Source organism: Harpegnathos saltator, unplaced genomic scaffold, assembly GCF_003227715.2.
Source record: "Harpegnathos saltator strain DR-91 unplaced genomic scaffold, Hsal_v8.6 scaffold374, whole genome shotgun sequence".
NCBI classification, from domain to species: Eukaryota; Metazoa; Arthropoda; class Insecta; order Hymenoptera; family Formicidae; genus Harpegnathos; species Harpegnathos saltator.
The window spans coordinates 267,822-291,224 of NW_020230177.1; the positions used below are offsets into that span (position 1 = coordinate 267,822).

General features: G+C 39.6%; 4 protein-coding genes across 6 annotated transcripts in view; all 4 read right to left on the reverse strand.

Annotated features, from left to right (window-relative positions):
- Positions 1-8,012, reverse strand: part of Lrch (Leucine-rich-repeats and calponin homology domain protein) — a 51,874-nt gene extending 43,862 nt beyond the window's left edge. The window contains exon 1 of one of the 2 annotated variants that reach the window (XM_025300544.1): positions 7,452-8,009. In XM_025300544.1, coding sequence (XP_025156329.1) covers positions 7,452-7,644 — 193 coding nt within the window. In that variant the 5' untranslated portion in view covers positions 7,645-8,009. Of the gene's footprint in view, positions 1-7,451 lie in introns of both variants that reach the window. The other variant, XM_019844228.2, reaches the window with a different exon arrangement.
- Positions 8,013-8,909: 897 nt separating this feature from the next.
- Positions 8,910-12,271, reverse strand: mEFG1 (mitochondrial translation elongation factor G 1). Its single transcript, XM_011151143.3, has 9 exons — positions 12,197-12,271; positions 11,913-12,071; positions 11,284-11,782; positions 10,921-11,185; positions 10,663-10,834; positions 10,282-10,572; positions 9,971-10,174; positions 9,524-9,835; positions 8,910-9,417 (listed from the first exon to the last, which is right to left on the reverse strand). The coding sequence occupies exons 1-9, from the start codon at positions 12,269-12,271 to the stop codon at positions 9,184-9,186; spliced, it is 2,211 nt and encodes a 736-aa protein (XP_011149445.1). The 3' UTR covers positions 8,910-9,183.
- An 841-nt stretch (positions 12,272-13,112) lies between these two features.
- LOC105189413 (uncharacterized) lies at positions 13,113-14,496 on the reverse strand. The gene is made up of 4 exons (XM_011151498.3): positions 14,208-14,496; positions 13,866-14,028; positions 13,606-13,798; positions 13,113-13,480 (listed from the first exon to the last, which is right to left on the reverse strand). Exons 1-4 carry the CDS (start codon positions 14,438-14,440, stop codon positions 13,128-13,130), a joined length of 942 nt encoding a protein of 313 aa, XP_011149800.2. The 5' UTR covers positions 14,441-14,496; the 3' UTR covers positions 13,113-13,127.
- Positions 14,497-17,472: 2,976 nt separating this feature from the next.
- On the reverse strand, positions 17,473-23,069 carry wit (kinase protein wishful thinking). 2 transcript variants are annotated; one of them, XM_011151161.3, is made up of 12 exons: positions 22,891-23,069; positions 21,856-22,150; positions 21,572-21,668; positions 21,282-21,476; positions 20,964-21,191; positions 20,694-20,849; positions 20,404-20,586; positions 20,052-20,221; positions 19,780-19,975; positions 19,461-19,661; positions 18,865-19,086; positions 17,473-18,789 (listed from the first exon to the last, which is right to left on the reverse strand). In XM_011151161.3, the coding sequence occupies exons 2-12, from the start codon at positions 22,033-22,035 to the stop codon at positions 17,747-17,749; spliced, it is 2,871 nt and encodes a 956-aa protein (XP_011149463.1). In that variant the 5' UTR covers positions 22,036-22,150; positions 22,891-23,069; the 3' UTR covers positions 17,473-17,746. The 2 variants fall into 2 exon arrangements, with proteins under 2 accessions (XP_011149463.1, XP_011149457.1); XM_011151155.3 differs by having other exon boundaries at positions 20,964-21,197.
- Positions 23,070-23,403: the final 334 nt, after the last annotated feature.

A 23,403-nucleotide genomic window follows, 5' to 3' on the forward strand; every position in this document is an offset into this window, starting at 1 on the left:
CTTTATTTTACGCACCGCTGCACTTCGATTCTTCCTATCGATAGCGAGCATACGCGAGCGACCGTGCGCGGTGTTGGCGCTCGTTGAATACCAAGTGGCGACAGTTTATTTGCGGCACGCAGCGTGCTCGCGCGCGCTGTGCGTGGAGAATTTACCAGCCAGCTTCTTAAACGAATTCAAATCGCCCGGCATGTATCAAGTTATTAAGGCGTGTCATTAATACGATTGCGTGTTATCAATACGAATCTTGAGCGTAGCCATTGATACGAGAAATGTGTATCGATATATTAAGTTATGACTATAATAATATGAAATGCCAACATCAAGGATCAGTCTCGGTGTTAAAACGCGCGAAAGCGGAGCGAAGCAGGTTTCTTTGCTCAAGTTTGCAATTAAGTGGAAAAAATTCGGTCCCCGAGCTGTCGTCTTGTAACGATTCGCGAGCGACGTTTCGCGCGCCGTTCACCGCGAGATAAACGCACACGGCAGGTAGTTTCTTGAATGAACGTCGCGCGCCATGCTCATCGGTGATCGGCAATTTACAGCGTGGTCATAACGGTCGGCGGCCGTGCAAGAAAAGTTTGCGTGTCAATTTCCAGCGGTGCGGATGAAAAAGCACGGCGTGAATCGCGCGCCATTGAGTGCATCGGGGGACAACAACAACGTCGACAATTTCGCCGGAGCGAGCGCCGCGAGACCGCGTATAAAATTCTGCGCCATGTTTGCCGAGTCTCTCTCTCTCTCTCTCGCTCTTTTTATTTCTTTATCTGCGACTCTTACGCGAATTGCGCGCGTACTTAAAACGAACTGCGGCGAGGAAGCGCCGGCGACGTTCGTGAAAATTGGATGCACCTGAAGCCCGCTCGAGCGACGAATACTATTCGGCTGCAGTTCTCTCGCACCGCGACGAGGATGACGACGATGCGTGTGTGTACGTACAAGTACGGAATACACGCGACGCACACGGAAACACACACCGGCCGTAACTGCATCGGCGAGATTGCACTTGGCAGAGAAGCTCGCGCAGAATGCCAGAGAGCATTTCGGTCAGCGCGAAAATCTCCGCGGCGCGAGTCGGCCGGTGCCGTTGGGACCGGCGTCGATTTTGTCGAAACTGGTGAATTTCGCAAAAAGACATCCCCATGGGACGTCGATAACTGCGAATTATTGTGGTTGTTCGGTGCGATGGCGCGTGAAGAAAGAGAGGAGAGAAGGGGCAAAAGAGAACGTACGGGGACGATGATGACGATGATGATGACGACGACGAAGAGGCGTCCGCACCCTTCTTCCTTATTCTGTGAGGTACGCGCGCGTTGCACCGTGATATAATCGATAACAGTTCCGAGCGAACGCGTCGCATGCACACGTGCATGAGTCAACGCGTATGCGATATAAATAAAACGAGCGTTGAAAACAATCCGCACGTTCAGACCGGCGAATCGCGCAAACTGTGACGAGACGCGTCGACTATTCGCATTGTTTTCCGCGAGAGAACGACGGTTTGATTTCAGCGATACGTAATAATCGCGATATTCGACATTACCACGTCGCGTTTTCGGCTCGTCGAGATAATCCGTCGTAAAAGACTTTCACAGACTCGGCCAGACTTGCCAGGCGACGTCTTATCTTGTCGAAGACATGTCGGAGAAGGATATTCGCGTCGTTTCGCGCGAATTCGCAGGCGGTGTCGTCGCGGCGTTAAATCCCGTCGAGTTGATTCAATTTCAAAGACGCTCGGAGATAGCCGTGATATCCGAGATTACGACGTCGAGCTGCATGCAGCTCGACGGTTTTTTCAGCCCGTCGGGATGACATCCATTCGGCACCCTTGTCACTTCAACCGACAGAATTGGCGCGGCGTCCCGCCGAAATGTAACATTAACCGGTTCGCGTGAATATTTCACGCGAGTGGTCGACGCGAGAATAAGCTGTCAGGTCCCTCGTCGAGCGAACCGAACTGACCTGGGGTTCGTTAATGAAGTTACGGCCCCTCCGGTGCGTCGCGGCTGTCGTAAGACGGATGGATGAACGAACGAACGAACGAGAGTTCGATCATACTCAGCAGAGTAATCATGCAAAAAAGCATCCTCCCTCGTCATCGGAGCATCGATCCAGTCCGCCGAGGAGGACGTTGATTCGCGATTCCTGGTCTCTGTCCGACGACGTCTCGCGACGAGCCTCATCGAAATCCGATGCGAGTTCGTTTTGCTCGGCCTTGTTGAAGAATTGAACGGTGGGGTATAAATAGAAAGACTGTTATCTAATAAGAGCCGTGTATCCACTTATAATCAAAAGGTAATTAACCCGAGAACGCTGACCCGGTTTCATTCCGCGGTCGTTTATAAATATAACGATCTCCGACGTGCGTATATTTGAGGAGAGAGCGGAAAGAGAAGCGCGCGCGGTAATCCATCGCGAATTGCATCAACTCACGACGTCTCAAAGTTAAACGGTGCATTGAAACAATCGGTGGAGATCGAGGCGAGACGATCAACGCGTGGACGCGTTTTTCGAGACTGAAGCGAAACCGCAACTGCCGAGTTAGTGCGTGGTAGCGCTACTTTTGGAAAAAATCATCGGCGGGAAAAAGTACACCCACGCTTTCTCATCGCTGATTATCGTTCGCGCGTTGAATAACATCTAGCCGAACACGAGCGCCGCGAAAATATGGGGCACTGTGCTCGCGAGGCACAGTTGTTCAACGGGGAGCAGCAAGGGGGAAAATTCCGGTTTCCAACGCGAACACGTAAGGTCGCGACGCATTGTTCGTCCGGCATAAGAAGGCGCACCCACGTGCCGCGAATACGATCGGGACTCGCGTATAACGAGCGGGAAAATTCAAGCGCGACAATAACGCGTTATCTCGCATTCTTGGCGCGTCGAGTTAGCACTCGCGAACGGCCGATTATCGCGCGTGAAGAGAGAGAGAGAGAGAGAGAGAGAGAGAGTGGAAAAAAGGAGAGCAGAAAAAAAGCAGCCTCGCCGATGAAACCGCGCGAAACCGGCACCGCATCGGCCTCTGCAGCGGCGAAAAGCAGACCGCGGGTATCCTTCGCTCGCTGCTCGCTCGGGAACGATGAATCAGCGCCGCAAAGTCCTAACCTGACGTGCAATAGCGGACACGCGGAATTATAATCGGCTCGGTCAGACTTTTTATCCCCCGGAGATCGCGGGGAGGAAAAGCGCGGAGGAGAGAGAGAGAGAATAGCCCGCAATTTACCGCATTCAATGTTGCAGCGTGTCGACCCAGATATCCATCTGATACACGTATCACTCCTACACGAAAAGCGCACACGTACACGCGCGTATAGACTGCACATTACCGCGCGCGCGCACGCAGAAACCCGAGTAAATCCGCCGCTATCTCGCGGAAACTCTTAGCGGTGATTACAAGTTCTGCGAGCGAGGGAAACGCCCGCGAAAACGAGGGAAAAAGTTACTCGCGACGCAACACGAATCTCTCCGAGATCCTTCGCGAGATACTTCAATTGTCAGACCGGAGGCCTCTGTTTGCCGGAGTTCGGGAACAGGATGAGGCGGCCTTAAAACGCGAACACGTAAACATTTATCTCGAGGAAACAATCTCGCAGAAGAGGCCGTTCTCTGCGCGCATATTTTTTTGCTTTTCCTTTTTTTTTTTAACGATGAATACCCAGGCTAGGCTTCATTTCGTCGCATTTTTCGTCGACACGACCAAGCGAAGAGCCGCGCGGATACAACAGTTCGCACGCTGCCGCCGAATACGAGCGCGACGACAATATCACCAGGACAGAGCCGAGCGCGATTTCATAGAGAGATTTCGTCGCGAAGCACCGGAGGCATTGTCGACGTTTGACCCGGCCGGGTTTCCGATACGCCGTGCGCGCTTGTTGTTTTTCTGTTTCGGAGGGGCGACGCCACGACGACACGTCGCATCGCACGCACTCTCTTCGCTCGTTCGAGCCTTGCGCACGTAATTCGCGTCACTCTTGGAATTATCGATTGTCAGACGCAATATTTATCGCGCTAAGAGGAAATACTGGGTGCGCCGCGATAACCGTGTTGTCCTGCCGCCGTCACCGCGGCCGTCATCGCCGTCGCCGCGGCGCTGCGCCGCCGGTTTGCACATTCAGGCCGCGGCCGAAGCTGATAAAAGCAGAAGCAGGACGCGGCCGGTCTATCGGCCGGCGAAATTATCACGCGGAAAGTCCTTTGTGCGCGAGACTGGGGAGAGAGTTGCGGGCGCGATTGCGTGCGCGCTCTCTCGTGCCGCCAGCGTTTTAAACGAGCCGCCCCGTGCGACCAGAAATAAATTCGCGCGCCCCTGCGGGGACGCATAACTTCGGCGCGTAATTTTGTTGCGCCGCAGGCCGCTTTTTCCCGCTTTCCGTTGTTCAGTCTATTTCGGGAATTCCGCGTCAACGCCACGTCCTTTCTCCGCACGAGACCCTTTTCTTGCGTGTCGCGAGAAGCGACGCGAAAACGCTTCGCGCGAAAAGTGAAAACGCACGTGGCATCTCGCAAACTTGCGGCAGCAAAGAGGCCAATGCCCGTCTCTCCAGCTACGGGCGTCGTAAAGTCAGGACCACACGGCCGCACATATAATCGTGTTGACCGGCTAACTAATCGCTATTTCGACTCATTAGTATCCTCGATCAATCTTGACAATTCTTGCTTCTCCCGTCATTAGATAGAATGAAATTCACGATCGAATAATTTTTTAGCAATTTTCTGGACCTTCGAAACGGTTGAGAAAATGTCTTTAGATTTCGAAAGATACGCAAGTCTCTCCGTAATTGAAAGACGAAACATCTCGTATTGTTTTATCCGAGATTACAGACTTATCTGTAGGATTTCTCCCACGAGACGCCGAGTTTACGAGACGTGTGATAATTCGAGATAAAATACGAGTTCCTGGCAATATCGTTCAGCACTTGCACCTTCAAACGGACAAAACGCAACGTTAACGTAGAGCGAGCAGTCTGATTTTTACAACATTTCTCTCGAACCGTTCACAACCGTGTTTGTTGCTACCGCTCGTGCGGTATTTGCACCCGCCGCAACGCAGCTCGCGCGGCGTGCCTGCGCGTTGACGAAATAAAACCTAGCCTAGGTATTTCAGCTTCGCTTTTTCAGCCGGACTGGATGTTGGATTCGCCTGTGCTCGCGACTCGTGGCTCGAACTTTACGAGTTCGATGTACGAGGCAAACGGTGCAAACGGCCGCGGTCGAAACGAAGATTTTGACGTCCGTCGCGTAATTATCTCGAGTGAGATAAATTAACTCGCGCGCGCGCGCGTGTCTCCCTCCTTCCCTCCCTCGGATCGTCCAGTTTTAACCCTCGACTATCATACGATACGATCAAATTTAATCCCGGTGTGAGTACTTCACGAAATACCGGGGAAAAGCAGAGATGTCATCGCATCAATTTATAACCCCCTCGATTGTCCCCCTGTTTTTTTATGAAGGAGAAAAGAAAACAAATCTGCAGCGCTGCTTCGCAATGAACCGAGGTAAATCATAGCGTCGTACGTTGATCGAGTCAAAAAGATACGTTCACGTTGACATGTCGCCATAATTAAATATATCGAATAATCTCTCGTCCGAATTCAATCAATCATCGGCGGCCGCCCGTAACGTCAAATGACGCGAGGAAGCGAGAACATTGTACACTGCGGATCGAGTTAATGCGGCAGGACGAAAGAAGTAAAAAAAGCAGGCGTTCGACATCAAACGCGCAATGAGAGTGCGAGATTCCGAAACGCTTTTAATGCCTCCACGCTAGCCGCATCATCATCGTCTGAAAGACGCTCGGCTGGATGTTTAATAAATCTGCCAGCGCTGCGCATTTTGCTACAAAGTCCCGCAATCGAAGCGGCCGCAATTACCGGTGAGTAATGCACGCCAGGTGTCGAACCTGGCAGGTGCGAGCGCGCACTATTAGGTAATGCTCAAAGGTTTCTCTGGTCAATGCACCGGCGCGTTGCACGATCGGTAGGTACATATGTACGTGCGCGAATTCGCTTATTAAATAATCCGGGGGACTCGATAACGTCGATAATACCGAGATCGACGTGCACTCACTGTTGTAATGTGCTCGTACTCGCATCAAATTTCCCACATTGAAGGCTCCCAGCCAGAAATAACATTGCGATATTTTTACGTGCAAGGTTAAGGTATTATTAGATATTGGTAAATATAACGGCGCATCGGCGAGAATCGGCGTGTCAATATTTACGACGGCGGTTCGCCCCGGCGGAATTTTGAGGAGAGAGAAAGAGAGAGAGGGAGAAAGAGGGAGAGAGACAAGGCGTTATTTATTAAGCATTCTGGGAAAGATTCTATTGAAGCACATGGGAGCCAATGTATGGCATAAGAAATATAATGTTGCCGAAACTGATACGTTGAAAAAATTAAAGATATGCACAGGCAGACATGTACTAGAAAAGAGAAAGATTGTCAGGTAAAAATAATATACGTAAGAACAAAAGAAACATGCGAAAGTCGTGAAAAATAGAAATTTATACGTAACAGCGACATATGTAAATTTTAGAATATGTGGAAGAAAACCAGCAGATAGAATGTGCAGGCGGTCTATAGACAGGCTATAACTACTATATCAATGTTGCCCAAAAGTATAGCCCCTTATCTATGTATGTATCTATGATAATCGTAAAACGAACTCTTGCCGAATTCAAGAGAACTGAAGTATCTAATGTCCGTTAAACTGAAGCATCTAGCGGATTGTTCTAAAGGGAACCGAAATCCTAAGGAATGTCTTGTGTCAGTGCGGCAGAGAGATTACGAACGATCAGTTGATACATTTCACAGTTGAAAAAGAAATTTCTCTCTGATGGTTCATTCTAATCTTATTACTCTCTTATCTCTAAGCTTTGTAGTCAATTTACCGCGATAAGACGCTGGGAGATTACCGATCTTTAACGGCATCAGCAACGTGACGACTCGATATAGGAAATACACGTTTTAACGCACGGCTAATATGTTAATGTTAATAACAGCTTGCAAACACGGCTGCTCTCCACGGCAGAATCGTTCCTCGCGAAGCTGACATTTTCGTCCCGAAACGACGTCGGTCCGGTCTAAACGGGTTAACGAACGCGCAGCCCGATTTGGATATTACGGTCAGAACTACATATGACAATGTGATAGATGTAGAAAGCAAGATAAAGAGACATGGTCAATCTTACGTATTAACCGTGTTGAGTCTTGTAACTGTGAAAAAAACGCAAAAATACGACGACACGGAAGTTGGATCGCGCGCGCAACATCGATTTCCCAGAAAGCAAGCGACGGAAAAAGTTGCTGCCATTACTTTTTCGATCCTCTTGCCGGCCTTGCGGCTTCCCGCTTTCAGCCAACTTCACACCCTTTGTGAAATCGACTGCGGAGCCAATAACCGAGGGCAACGCACACATATACGTAGATAAACACGAACGCATAAATGAACTCACCTGCGATCACGGTGTCCTGCAGGTTGTACTTAGCGGCCGAACCGGCTTTCCCGACTTTCGGAAAGTCCTTCAGCTTTCGGCCGCTTAGCTTGAGTTCGCCGCTCAGGTGCGCCTCCTCCAGGATTCGCTCGAGGCTCCTGGTGAGCTGCTTCTGTATGTGGCCGCTCATGTTCGACGACGCAACCATCGCCATATTACATTTTTCGAGCACACGCACACACCCGCGGCGCCGACGGCACGACCTCGGCGACGCGCGACCGGAGAGGTGACGAGCCCTCCTGGGGACGTTCAGCAGCAACCGCGCTTCGGCGACGCGCTCTGATCCGTTCGTGTACGAAGAACGCGCGACGCTAAGGGTACACACGAGTAAGACGCGCGTACACACTAACGACCCTCACCTTTCCACCGTCAACGCGCTACTGACTATGCTGCAATCGCTGCCGGCACTGCACTGCACGTTCGACACTCACGCATGCGCTGCCGCGCCACCTAGCCGCCAATCTCGCGCGACAAGGCGGGCGAGGCGTCGTCACCATGACGACCGAAAGAGATATAGGAGGAATGCTTTTAAATAGGCCTGTTCGTTTTGTCTGCACTGCTGAAGTAGTGCATCAAGTTGAAGTGAGAAAACCTACGTTTGTCTCACTTTCACTTAATGCACCAGTTCAGCAGTGCAAACAAAACGAACAGGCCTAATGTTATATCCATAGACATAGGAATATAGGGACAGAGCATAAGCCCGTAAGATAGGCGAGGGGAGTTGTACTGAAATGCGGGGGGTGACTGTGCTAAGTTTCATTGGCTACAATAGTGCGCATATTCAGAGTGTGTAATGCAACGACTTGGCTGTCACTGGTAAATAGTAAATATAACAAAATGATAAGAATTATTTACACTGACAGTATTTTGCAGAGGTTATGCATGTGTCTTTTTTCATAATTTCACTCATGCGCAACTTCATACACATCTATGTATATGTCAAATACTTACACACGGCACAACCACCAATCAATATGGCTCGAGAACTGAGCTCTTGACAAGTAAAAATAGTTTCAGTGCGAAATATTTGGGATGTATCTCTCATCGAGATAGCAAAAACTTTTAAAAGACACCTGGAAAATGGATAAAAGATGTTTAAATAGTGTTTGGAAAAATAGAACGCCTTTCAGACATCTTTAAGATACTTTTTATAAGTTTCTCTTATCTGGGCTATTATACACTTGGTTTCAATATGGATCAAATATCTTTTCTTGGTTTAGTTTGAAAAGCAGCCAATGACCGAATAAAAGAATTCGTTTTTCATTAATTCTCGAAAGTTTTCTCGTTGGCTATATTTCAAATTGTATTGAGGGAAAAAATATATATATATATATATAAATCAATAATATACATAAATAGATAATATACAAAGGAGCAAAAGTTCCAAGATAGAAATTATATTTTCTATTTGTTTTGTAAATTACATTATATATTAACTGCGACATGGACTAATGTATACTATCATATATTTTCTTAATATATGGATCACTGTATACATTTGGTCCATTCCTCTTACATGCTACTAATTTATCAGTTTTAATCATCAGATGTATTAAAGATATAATAAATGGTATCATCATACGAACTTGTAGCATTCTCAATAACGTCGCACAATTCTTTACTAAAGAATGATCTATTTCATATTCTATAATCAATTTTTCGATTTTTGCTTTTTCTTATCTATTACTATCCTCTATGACTGTTGATACTGTCTGATAAGTTCCTCTTGCACCTCTGCTACACAAGGACTGTATCTCGCATACTCCATGGTGAATTCTCCTTTACCTTGAGTAGTGGATCTTAATTCGCCGACATAACCGAACATCTCGTTGAGTGGCACCTCCGCAACGATCGAGCACCAATCTTCATTCATCTCGGTCGAGTTTATGATGCCCTTTCGTTTATTAATTTGTCCTAATATCTGACCCTATAAAAAGCAATAGAAGTATGTGTGAAAAATTATCTACCGTATGATAAATAAACAATTTTTATGCGAGTACTGAATTAAACGCAAGCCAGACGTATGGTTGTACCCGATATTCGGCTGGACTCATCACTTCGACCAACATGATCGGCTCCAAGATCTGCCAGGTACCGACTTCGAATATATCTCTGATAGCACCTTGCGCAGCTAGGAAGAAGGCGTACTCCGAAGAATCAACGGAATGGTGCATACCGTCGATTAACCTGAATTTGACACCGGCGATCTTGTGACCACTGAGCATACCTTTCTCGCACATAGTTCTGAAGCCTCTTTCCACACCTGGAATGAATTGTCGTGGAACGTTGGTGCCTACGGTTTCGTTCGAAAATTCGATCTGCGTGTTTTTATGAGACGGCAATGGCTAAATCACAGAAAAGACACAGATTATTCGTTATGCACAAAATGTAGACATAAACTGTTGACGTTGGTGCAATAAATCAATAAATATTAACAATGAAAGTATTGAAAGGAAATATATTTTTCACTTAGATTTTACCTCCATAATTCCTGTCACTCGAGCATATTGACCGGCACCACCAGACTGCTTTTTATGCAAATAATCAAACTCTTGCGGCTTCGTTAAAGTTTCGCGGAAAGAAACTTTTGGCTTTCCGAGACTGACCGGGCAATTATATTCGCGTTCCATTCTTTGCGCATAGATCTCCAAATGCAATTCTCCCATTCCGGAAATTATGCTTTCCTAGAAAAAAAAAAGAAACGCAAATCTCTCAAACATCAGTTGCTAAGTAATTATTTATTTAAATGCTATATCATTAAATGTTGATTTATGATATTAAGAAATCATACCTTGTTATCCGAATCATAATGCATCCGCAACGTCGGATCTTCCTTGGTGAATCGATTTATAGCTTTGGCAAAGTTGTTTCGATCCTTTGAATTCTTTGGTTGGATAGACATGGACATTACAGGATCAGGAACGTAGATCGATTCCATCGATAAATTCAGTTTAGAATTTTTCACAAAGGTATCACCGGACGCACAATCTACGCCGAATAAAGCGAAGATATCTCCAGCATAAACTTCCGTCACGTCTTCTATTTGGTTTGAATGAAGCCGAACTAATTTTTGAACACGGATCTATAAGATATAATTATAACACTTCTTTCTGTACGACTTTGCAACATGAATTATAAAAGTAGCATTATGTGTATGCACAAATATAATTACCCTCTTTTTCGTTCTTGTATCGTATATAGTATCTGCTTTGCTCAACATTCCTTGGTAACAACGGAAATATGTCAATTGACCAAATCTTCCAGCTTCTAATTTAAATGCTAATCCAATGAAAGGTTTTTTATTATCTCGAGCAGAATCCATTATAATTTTCTCCTGTTCGTTACTAAATCAAACCTCTTGTTAGAAATTACTCAAATATTTAAATATTATTAGTATGTATCAGATTTACTGCCAATTTATAAAACTTACTTTGCTTTTATTTGAAAAGCATAATTCTCTACTTCCCCTGGATTCGGTAAATAATTCACTACTGCATCCAGCAATGGCTGAACACCTTTGTTCTTAAGTGCTGTTCCAACTAATACAGGTGTAAATTTTCTTTTCAAACATGCCCTATGTATGGCATCCATAATGTCTTTTTCAGTTAACTTCATTTCATTCAGATATAAATCACCAAGTACATCATCCACATTGCTTAAATGCTCTATCAATTCTTGTCTTTTTTCATTCACCTCTAATCAATAAAATGTTAGTAAATCATAAAACTATAAAATAAAAAGCAATACTTCAGTGCACTCTAAGATTTTTATCCTTTACATACCTAGTACATACCTGTATTCATATCTTTTGGGATTTCATCTTCTCTAACAATTTCTCCAAATTTTCCCTCAAAATAAACTGCTTTTTGATGAACTAGATCAACTAATCCCTTTGTATCACCTTCTAGACCAATTGGTAACTGTATAAATGCAGCATTATGATGTAGTTTTCCCCTCATTTGTTCCAAAACTCTTTTTGGATTTGCACCCATCCTGTCTAATTTATTAATGAATGCCAAACAAGGTATATTGTACCTTTTCATTTGTTGGTTTACAGTCAGTGTTTGTGACTGAACACCACCTACAGCACACAGAACAAGTATAGCACCATCCAAAACACGTAGAGCTCTTTCTACTTCCACTGTAAAATCTACATGTCCTGGTGTATCGATAATGTTGATGTTATGATCTTGCCATAATGTATATGTTGCAGCTGATTGGATAGTGATTCCTCTTTGTCTTTCTAATTCCATACTATCCATTGTTGCACCAACATTATCTTTTCCTTTTACCTAATAACAACAAATACATATACAATAATCATTACAGTATTCTTATGGAAACATCATTTTAAAGAATTCTGTTTATATCGCACTTGATATATTTATAAAAATATATGTACTAACCCTATTTTATACTCACTTCATGCATTTTGGATATTCTACCAGTATAAAATAAAATACGTTCTGTTAAAGTAGTTTTCCCAGAATCAATGTGAGCCGATATACCAATATTCCTAACCTTCTCCAATGGTTTGTGCTTAGCAAACTTTTCGTGTGACGACCAAAATCGTACATTTTGCTAAAAAAAAAAAAAGAAACAAAATAATAGTGTGAATTATAATAAAATTTGTGTTAATAATGAATAATCGAGAGCAATCAAAATTTATAACCCAAAAATTATATACAGGTTATAAAGTATCTTACTCCGTAAATACATGGATACAGTGTTGGCAACCGAGATAAGTTCATATTACGGCTTAAAAATCTTATAATAGTCATGATTATTAATTTACTTGATATTAAACAATTTTCGTAAAAAAATAATTTTCTGTTAGAAATTTGACAATACACAAGTTTTCACCAAACACCCGCATCCGATATTATAAGATACGTTTCGCACATTGTCCAATGAGAGAGAGAGAGAGAGAGAGAGAGAGAGAGAGAGAGAGAGAGAGAGAGAGAGAGAGAGAGAGAGAGAGAGAGAGAGAGAGAGAGAGAGAGAGAGAGAACGAATATTTAAGTACTTTTTTTATTAGAGAGTCAATTATTTTCTCGATGTTTTCGATCAATCTTTATGTCGATATCTATTTAAACTAGTCATTACAATTAAATTGTTAAATTATATATTCCTAAGAATAGAGGTAATGTATATATGGTTGAAAATCATAGTTAACAAATATAAAAATGTATAAATAATACCAGCAAAGAAAGAAAGAAAGGGAGAGAAACGTTCAGTGCTAATATAATTACTTGACTTGAATTTTTGTTGCTATTTACACACAAATAGAATATCATATCTAATATATTCCTTTTCCTTAATATATGTACATGTCTTAAATATAATTTTTCTATACATTTTTCTAAATATTTCATAAGTTACATATAATAACTTTTCTCTATATAATTTCGTATTATAAATACAAATATGTATATTTTCCTTCTGTTAATTTTATTTTGTGTAAAGAGCAACTTTGTCATTAGTATGCTAGAAAATCCTCACATCTTTGTCTTACATCGGCATTGAATAATATAATCATAATAAAAAGAACAAATATATAATAATAATTATTTACAATATACAGATTAAAGTAATAAATAAAATTGTATTATTTTAATATATTCTGCTATGGATGTATTATAATTTCATAAATTCTTTTGTATTTTCACTTAAATGCTGAAGTATGTCAGGATAATGTGTTGTAATCAACTTTTGAAATTCTGTCAAAACAGTTGACAACTCATAAATTTGTTTCTTTGCCTTTTTATAACTGCATGTCACATCATACAATTTATGTTTTAATAATTGTGTTCTTTTCTTATAAGTCTTTTTTAATTGCACTATGACAGGAGTATTGAATATCCTTTCAGGAGAAATACTTGTTGATCTATGTACCATGTATGAAATATTCTGTGAAGGGATATCTCTCTCTATTGTATTAATATCAATTATTTCCTCTGGTATAATACATTTTTCTTCTTTGATAAATTCTACAAATAAAATATGTCATTAAATACTTTATTAACATGACATAAACACTTGACGTAAAACTATGACATGAAGTAATATAGAAATCTTTTCAGAAGTGGTTGTAGCTAAGCTATTTTATACTAACCTGTTTTAATATCCGCTATATCTTTTATGATGTTATTTGGTGCTTCGTAATCAGCTTTAATATATCCAAAATTTTCTATATTGTTGGTTGATGTTTTGTGACTAATTTCAATATTCCTCCAATTTTCTACATTGGTTGATAATTTCTGCTTTATATTATTTTGTATCCTTTCTAAGTCTTTCTTGTTAAATAACTAAAAAAAAATTGTCATTATAATATATAACTACTACATATTGAATATATAGTATTATTATACATACATGTGGAATAGCATCTTTCTTCAATTTCTTTTGCTTATAATATTCTTCATAATCATTTTTTCTAAAGTGTTCAGAACAAACAACTGATGACTTACAGAGGTTATAATCTTTTAGATTTAATGCTTCCAGCCATTTGTTTCTCAAGACAATATCTCTTGGATATCTAAAAATTATATATATTACTTTAAATGTAAACATTTGTTATCATATAATAGTGATAAATAAATAGTGAATACATTTAGCATGTAATAAATATATCAACTTAAATAATAAATCTAAAATTTGATTTAAAAACTTAAATTTAAAATAATTGCAACACTAGATTTTATAAATTTTACTTACGTGTGGAAAGATATTTTTCCATAATTACTTTTTTCATCAAGTTGCTCCAAACTTTTTCTTTTCCAGTTATATCGATTATTACAATTAGGTACGCTACAGTGACTCATTGCAAGATATTGTCTTGTACATAAATACATGAATATCTGTATTTGTTTATAACAATATTTTATATTTCTTATATACAAGTGAATGATTGCAGAACTCCTAACAACCTCTAAAAAATGTGTTATCATTCGTTATCACATTACTTCCTTCCTTCCTTCCTTCCTTCCTTCCTTCTTTCCTTCCTTCCTTCAATAGATGGCTCTGGAGTAAGCCCCTACACTACACCATTCTTCTGTTATCACATCACGTATAGTGCAAGAAACACTGAGTGTTCATAAATACGTCAGATGCAGAATTACATGTCTTTGACCAATCTCTGCATTTGGTTGATCTACTATTCGGTTGATTCTAAGTAGTATGACTCAACAACTGGAATTTTTATTTTGGACAATGTAATAAACAGTGGTGGATAATAACAAAAGTCGAACAGATTGGTAAATTATTTCAAAAGTTTACAATTATAAAATATTAATTTACTATTATCCAAATCTAAAGTCAATTTAATTATATGTAATATTCAATTTAGTACATATATAAGATTCATTTGCCTCTATCAAAATAAACAGCAGAACTAAAAAGCTTCAAATGTATATTTATTTCTTATATTATAGAATATATGTCACACATAAGTTATACACAAGTTTTCGAAAGCATTCTTAATAAGATTAATAAAAAAATTTTTATTTATTAAATAAGATAGAATATGATAATCGAGAAAAAATATCAGAGGAAATATGGACAATTATAACATTTTAGAAATGTAAACGTTTCGATTTTCTGAGATTAAAAACATGATTAGAAAATACTCTAATTCACTACATATTTTTTTATAATATTGGGTGAGTGCAAAAGTTCGTGCGGAGTTTCAATAGATGGAGTTATAAGCGTCGTAAAGTGTTGTCATTAATACTTCCATCTACATATTATATAATTTGGAAAGGTTGGAAAGGTGACGTCTTCAGCTGTTATTAAAAAAAAAATCATTTGTTTTCATACAAACTGCTTCGAGAAATATCACTTTAAAAATGAGTATCGATAAAGTGCATTTACGGCATGTTATGCTTTACAAGTTTCGGAAGGGAATAAACGTTGCCGCAGCCGTAAAAAACATTCAGGACGTTTATCAGGATGAAGCACCAGCTAAACGAACTGTGGAAAAATGGTTTGCTAAATTTCGGCGCGGAGAATTTAACCTTGAAGACGAGCCACGCTCTGGTCGACCTTCTGACATTGATGACGATGTTTTGCGTACTTTAGTGTTCAATAATCCGCGAATTTCAACAGAAGAAGTTGCTGCAGCACTAAACGTTGACCGATCAACCGCTTTTCGGCGTTTAAAAAAGATGGGATTCGATTTGAAGCTCGATATATGGGTGCCCCATTTGCTGACCGAGAAGAACAAAATCAAGCGAATTTCTGCAGCCGTTTCTTTACTCGGGCGGCTCAATAACGAGTCGTTTTTGGATCGACTAGTGATGGGCGATGAGAAATGGGTCCTCTACAACAATATTCAGCGCAAACGGACATGGAAACAATCAGGTGAGCATGGTGACACAATGCCAAAGGCCAGTTTGCACCCGATGAAGGTGATGCTCTCTGTTTGGTGGGATTGCAAGGGCATAATCTATTTCGAGCTTCTCCCCGCTGGCGAAACGATTGATTCGGACAAGTACTGTCGCCAATTAACCAATCTGAATCGAGAAATAAAAGAGAAACGTCCGATTTTGTCAAAGGGAGTCGTCTTTCATCACGACAACGCCAGACCACACGTTTCGAAAAAGACGCTGCGCAAACTGAAGAGCCTGAAATGGGATGTCTTAACGCATCCACCGTATTCTCCTGATATCGCACCATCTGACTATCACTTGTTCCGGTCATTGCAAAATTATTTAAATGGAAAAAACTTTGACTCTTTGGAGGCCTTAAAAAACGGTGTCTCTTCGTTCTTCGAATCTAAACCGCGCAGTTTTTATGATCGAGGCATCCGTATGCTGCCAGAACGTTGGGAAAAGATTATAGAAAACGATGGAGAATATATCATTGATTGAATAAAGATTTTTGTTTGCCTAATCACTGTGTGACTTTTACTCACAAACTCCGCACGAACTTTTGCACTCACCCAATATATTATAACCATTTAAGATTAAATAAAGGGACAAAAGTTCTCGACGAAAAACAAATTTTATTATAAGTTGCATAATCATATTTATCATAATTTTATCAATAACATGTTGCACGAAGAAGTATCGCAAAATGTATAACATAAAAACTTGCGATACTTTCAACATAACATAACATAACGTAACAAGCATGCTTAACACATTTGAATAAAGTCTTATTATACTACATATATATTTACACTGAGCTCGCAGGATCAGGAAAAATAATTTTCATGTAACTCGATACAATTATACTTTGTGCTCAAATATATAACTTTTTACTATCTCTATCTTATAATTACATCATCTATTATTAATAATAGCTTTGCATTAATTATAGAGTCATACATCTGATAAATATCGTTGCATATTAATGAACAAATGTTGCACAATTTTGTTTAAAACTTAAATTATGCTTCATATAAAAAGTAAATATATACAGAAAGGGGAAAATTCTTAAAAAGTGTATAAAAATTAATAATAAGAGGTTTGAATAGTTTCATCGCGTATAATTCTTGGAGCTAATAATATGAAACTAAAACATTCTCTATAAATTTTAACATTAAGAGATTTGTTGTTTTACATTACATATAGAGATTATATGTCTTTTAAATGCTGTAAAGAAAGTAAATATACACATTGAGATTGTTAACAGTATTTTCATGATTTGATGTAAATATTAACATTGATTGTCCGTATTTGTTTTATGCTGCAATTATGCTGAATTCACTTAACTCTATAGGTACCAAATTGAAAGAAACATCGATTACAAAAAAGACGACTCACATGTAACATACATGACGAAAGTAGAACGATGAATAAATCCATCTCTTGCAGTCCAGTGTATATGAATTGGGAGTCGATTTGATTTTCTATTTTCTACCTAAAATTGTTACGTGCGCTAGCCATACTCAATCGTCTACTTTATCAAAAGCATTCGTGATGCACAAAGTACGCTATTAAATGTAACATGACAAATTAATCGAGTAGCATGAGTTATTACACATCCCGTACAGATTATCCTTGGAATATCAATTTTCTTGTTCTCCCTCCCCCCCTTTTCTTAGTTATTCTGTGTTTTACCTGATTTCATTATTATTTGCTCTGTAGTAGCAATGTATATTTGCATTGAGTACAAAATTCTTACTTATTCTTATACACAAATTCTGTACATAAATTTAAGCTGAAGATATTCTACAGCCGCAATTTTCTTCTTCTCTTGACTAAATTATATAAACATAAAGGACTTTACAAACACGTTAGTATTATATCTGATTAAAAGCACGTAACATTTTTGGTACCGAATTTCGTTGGCGACTGCTTTCCGTCGTTATCACCGAGATCCATACCGAATGGCACAGAATTCCAAATGGCTTTGTCGCTACGATCATCCTCCTCGCTAAGGATATTGCACATCATACGATCATCGTAGAGAGAAAATCTTGCCGTTGACTGCGTGCGACCGCGTATTTTCCTGACAGACGGCGGCAGATCGCCGGGCGTTTTTATTCTCATATGCGGATCTTTCAGCGCGTTGTTCACGTTCGAGCCCACGTTGAAAACTTCGTTGAATTTGTCGATGCTCTGCTGCCTATTGAGATTATTCTCCAGTTTTTTATTTCTCAAGCTCACGAGCGGCAAGGTGGAGGGACGCATGTTCGATGTCGCGTTGTCGTCCTCGTATTGCTTTTGCTTTCCCGTTTGTACGGCATTCTTGTCGTTCTTCTCCACTGCCACAGCCGAGGTGGATGTCTTACCAATGATACCATTAACGTATTTCCCTCCCGGCGAAATCGTCACGTTCGTCTCGACAGTTTTAATCTGGACATTTTGCTTCGTTAGCAGATTCGACTTGGAGTCTTCTCTGTCGATTTGGTATCTGCTGTACGGGTACATCTTCTTATTGATGAGTAACTTCTTTAAGTTGGGCCAAGCGAACAATTTCTTCCGCGGGCTTTCTTGAAGCGACGAGTCTTGTATGTTCGTTTGCTTACGTTTGCCGTACGAGGGTGTCCCTTCATCGGAGATGACATTTTGCACATACGGTATAGGCGTCGCTGGCCTGAGCTGCGTTAATTGCGTAGTGTGCTGGCTTAAGTAATCATGTGAGACCAGACCTTGCGCCTCCGTGGCGGTCCTATATTGATCATTGCACGCATGCTTCAGCGATTTGTCAACGAGAACGTTGCCGTTACAACTCAGATCCTCCAAAGAATCCGATTGCAGCATTAAATTTCTCTCCATACACGGATTTCTGCCCTGATACGGCTGAAGCGTTTGAGTATGATTATATGTTGCTATCTCGTTGGAATTTTTAACTAAAACAGATCGTTAAGAGTGATCTCTCGGAGAAGTCATAGATAACCTAAAATTAATGTTTATCAACTACTCACAACTGTGTTCATGAGCGACACTGTCAGACGGCGATAATGTAACTAAATTGTCAGCTACCGCATTTTCATTAGCGTTACCATCTTGTATCATATTCAACGCGAGTTGTACAACGTGTACATTGTCATGATGCGACGATTCGCTATAAAGACTGTTCGTCGTCGAAGGCACTAAGGTGCAATGGGAATTAACCATCGGACTTCCATCGATAAAGTGCATCGTCACTACAAAACGAGTTTTTCTGTTTTAAAAGACAAAAGAATCGTTTGTCGACAGTCAGGGTTGGAAAGTAACGCGTTACACTTGCAACGTTACAAGTTATTTTTTTTAGCAGGAACAATTTGGAAAAAGTGTTATTATTTTTGTCTTTGTTAGAATAACGATAACAATAATGCAATTCTTTCTTGGGTACGTTTCTTGGGTAACGAATATAACCCTTTCAATTTATTAAAGGCTAGTCATCAAATTTTACTGTAGGAACAATTGAGCATTGAATAAGGGGAACAGCCACTAATTGCCTTGTTCAATGTGGGTAACGAGTTACTTTTGAAAAGTAACACTCTCAACCCTGTTTGTTTTGTATCGATGAATGCGTTACCACGATGAGACTGTAATTCTGAAAGACGCTCTTCTATACACAAAGCGGTTAGACGCGCTTCTGCATCGGCGTCCCAGCAATCTTCCATAGTCTCTCTGATCAAACGCACTCCTGGTCTATCTACTAAATTACCCTCTAAAAGAGGTCTAGCTTTGTTGCGCGATACCAAGACCTGCATCTGCTCAAACGTGGGATGAAGTCCTGAAAAATATAAGAATGATTTTTCATATGTACATGCAGAATAACACAAAATGCAATAGCAGCGTCACAAAAGTATCAACAAGCAACCAATATGAAATCTCGAACTTTGCATATATACCTATTTCATTTTCGTATGGCTGTTTATATTGCGGTACTTCTGATCCAGGAATATAAATATCGGAACATCTTGTAACCAGTTCCCAAAGGACCAATCCCATCGCATAAACGTCTATCTGTTTTAATGAACTTTCGCAGTCGCGCAAATTAACAGCACCTTCCAACACTTCTGGTGCCATGTACCGCAGCGTGCCGACCTAGTGCGACAGGTTTTGATACAGAATTTAATACAAAAAATAATCTGGTAATTGGAGTATTTGAAGTGATATTTACATCATTGATTGATTTTAATTCAGCATGCTGCTCTTCTCCATTAGAATAATATTTCGAACCAGAGATTTGAACTGCTAATCCTAAATCGCAGATGCAGCATGTACCATCAGCTTTGATTAATATATTCCTCGAATTTATATCTCTATGCGCAATACACGGCTTGAACTTGTCTAGAAATCAATATTTATAAAAATTACCATCTTTGATTATATTACTTTTAAATTACATTTGCAATTAAATAAAATGTAATTAATATATTAAAAATATAGTTAAATTAAATTATTTAGTCAAAGCAAGCAAGTCAAAGATAGGAGTAATACTATACACATAGTAAGTAATACTATACACATACCGCCTTTGCGTATATCTGTATGCAAATAAGCAAGTCCCTTAACTATGGAAAGACTCATTTTGCAAAATGTGCTCCAGTCAGTGGTATGTGTTCGTAAGAAATCTGTTAAACTACCACCTGGGGCAAAACTGAGTACCAAAAGATATTCGACACTACCTTCCATACTTATTCTCTCGTCTGTACCTAAGTTCGAAAGATAAATTACATCATCGACTCGGGTGCTCGTTGTAGAGACAATTTCATATTACTGTTATCTCCAATTCGTTTCAATTGTAATGAAAAATACCAACCGTAGTAGCTTAACAATGATGGATGCTCCATAAAAGGTAAACAGTAAGTGTCTCTTTCATTTTGAAAATAATTGCGATAGTGCGAAGGATATATTTTAACTGCGACATCTTGGTCTCCCATACTGCCCTGCCAAACTGATCCATATCTTCCTTGACCTGTAACATGATCGTAACTACAATTCGTAGAACTGAATATATTCATCAATTATAACAAGTTAGATAAAAGATTATTTTCATTAAGTACAATTGAGAACAATGAAAATACCATACCTACGATAGTCGCGAGTTTCAAGTGATCGACTGTGTAAGTACCAGTTCTTAATGCTGTACTGTCCATAAACTGATCGTTATAAAGTGATGATTTTCCTAAACCCGCTAAAATTTTGTTACGACACACTTTGTATAGAAGTACTATGATAAATATAAATAGTAGTGGACTTGTGATGAAGATCACTATAATTAACAACCGTTGTTCAGAGTTTGACTGTTCCAGATATTCTGTAGCTGGGGAAATTATCATAATATAGCTTAATGTATAATTGTTATTTTAATATATATACTAGCTTTTAATATTATCATTAATCTTACTTGGCTGACACTTTTGTGAAGAAAGAGGATTGAGTATTTTGTTGTCTGAATAATTTGTTTTGGAACTGTTAATATTAAGATTGCAATAATCACCACGGCAGCAACAAAATTTTGTATTGTTCAAAGCTTTTGTTGATGGAAGTGCAATGCATTCTGTATTTTCACATTTTTGGTCACCAGACTGCTTCCAGCAACCTAGGTAATGTACAAAAGAATAACATGTTCCTTTATCTTGATAATATCAATCAATATAAATTGTTTATGACAAACTTAGTTTACATGGTATGTACCTTGAGACAATATGATAATTTCAGTGCCATTTTTATCTTCTTGCCACAAGGCGTGGCAGAAATGATTACATGTTTCAAATTTAACATCTTCATCCACCTGCAAGTTAGACATACATTTCTTTTACTTGACTGGTAATTTTAATTTTAATGCAAGTAGTAGTTTGAGTATTCATTCATTCATAATAAAGAAAATATTTTATTTTAGTTGAATAAAAAAATCTTGCATAATTTCAGAATCACTATGATATCGATAAGAATTATTAACTTAATTTGTAAAGACTTACTATTATATGACTTGAATTATGGTCAATGGATATATCTTCAGGTACAACTGCTGAGTTCTGTTTCAAGGATGGAGTTTCAGAATTTTTCTTTTTACTGGCACATATCCTATCAGCATTGACAGAGGCTAAGCTTATGCTACATAGCAGTATGATCAGTATGAATGATACAATGGCTTTCATTGTGCTTTAGGAGGCCTCTTGAGCCAGAACCACTTCAACAGAAGCACTGCTCCTTAAGAATTGGCATCTTTCATCATAGTAATACACAATGCTGCCGTAGAGATTCTGAGTTCATCTGTTTGTTATATATAATGCAAAAAAAATTTATAAATAATTAACAAGATTGAATAAGATTACTATCTTGTTGTTTTCTCAAGTACATTCTCAATTTTAATAATATGAAAGTCACATATAGAAAATCAAGTCTTCATATAATTTTTAAATACTTAAATATAATGTAACTTTTCATCATCACGCATGAAGTATATTTCTTATATTTCAAATTAGATATTCATTAATGTCTCTTGCTAATTGGATACTCGTTATGTTATGCAAAATTATTTATTAACTTTTGTAACTGCATGTATATAATCACTACATAATTTTTCTTTTTTTCGCAATTATCAGCTTTAAAAACGAAATTCCCACGATTGTGCAATATAATTTTGTCAGATATTTCTAAATTTAAATTGTATTTTTATAATATATAAAGACGATGTGAGGATCCGAAGATTATATAAATAACGTGAAATCTCACGTACGATATGACTGATTAATCGCAGCTCCTAACACGCACGGGAGGCGGATATAAAATATCGAACGGCCGGGAAAACGCGCTGAATTAATGTGAATACATGATGAATTTAGGCGGGCGATCGGAAAAATGAGTCTCACGTTTTATGGTATAAGCGCGCGAGCGAGAATTGTTGCACGCGCGCCGTGGAAAATCGGTGTTTCGAAAATGAAAAAGAAGACGCAGATAAGAACGCGTAATGCATTACGGACTAACACTGTGAGGTGCCTTAATAAACTTACGTTCTGCTCGGTGCCCTTCGTGAAAGCTCGCTACGATTTACGTGTGATGTCCTTGCCTTTGTTACCTGATACAACATCGCACATTCCCTCAAAACGCTGCCGAGTGCATTCGGAGCAAGTGTTCGTCTGAATATTCGTATACTTGACAGTCAAGCCGTATCCATTGAGTCGCATTCTAATCGTACGTTCACAAATCCATCGAGAGATGCGTCATCGCTTCTTATCGTAAAGCCGCAATCGCTTCACGCGGTTCGCAACGTTCCGGAGCGATTTGAGACATGAGAATCCATCGTTACTACTATATCGCAAACTGACTTTTTTCTAAGTTGCACATTAAATTTCATCGGAGTGATTTCGTGTAGTATACGATATATACGTGTGTACAGAGAAATTGTGTAATTGTATGTTTAATGTGCAAAATATGACAACAACATAGCACACCTCATACTGAACATATGATCTCGTTTTTTCTACTTCTGTGGTTAAAATTGAAAACATAATCTTGCTGCATCT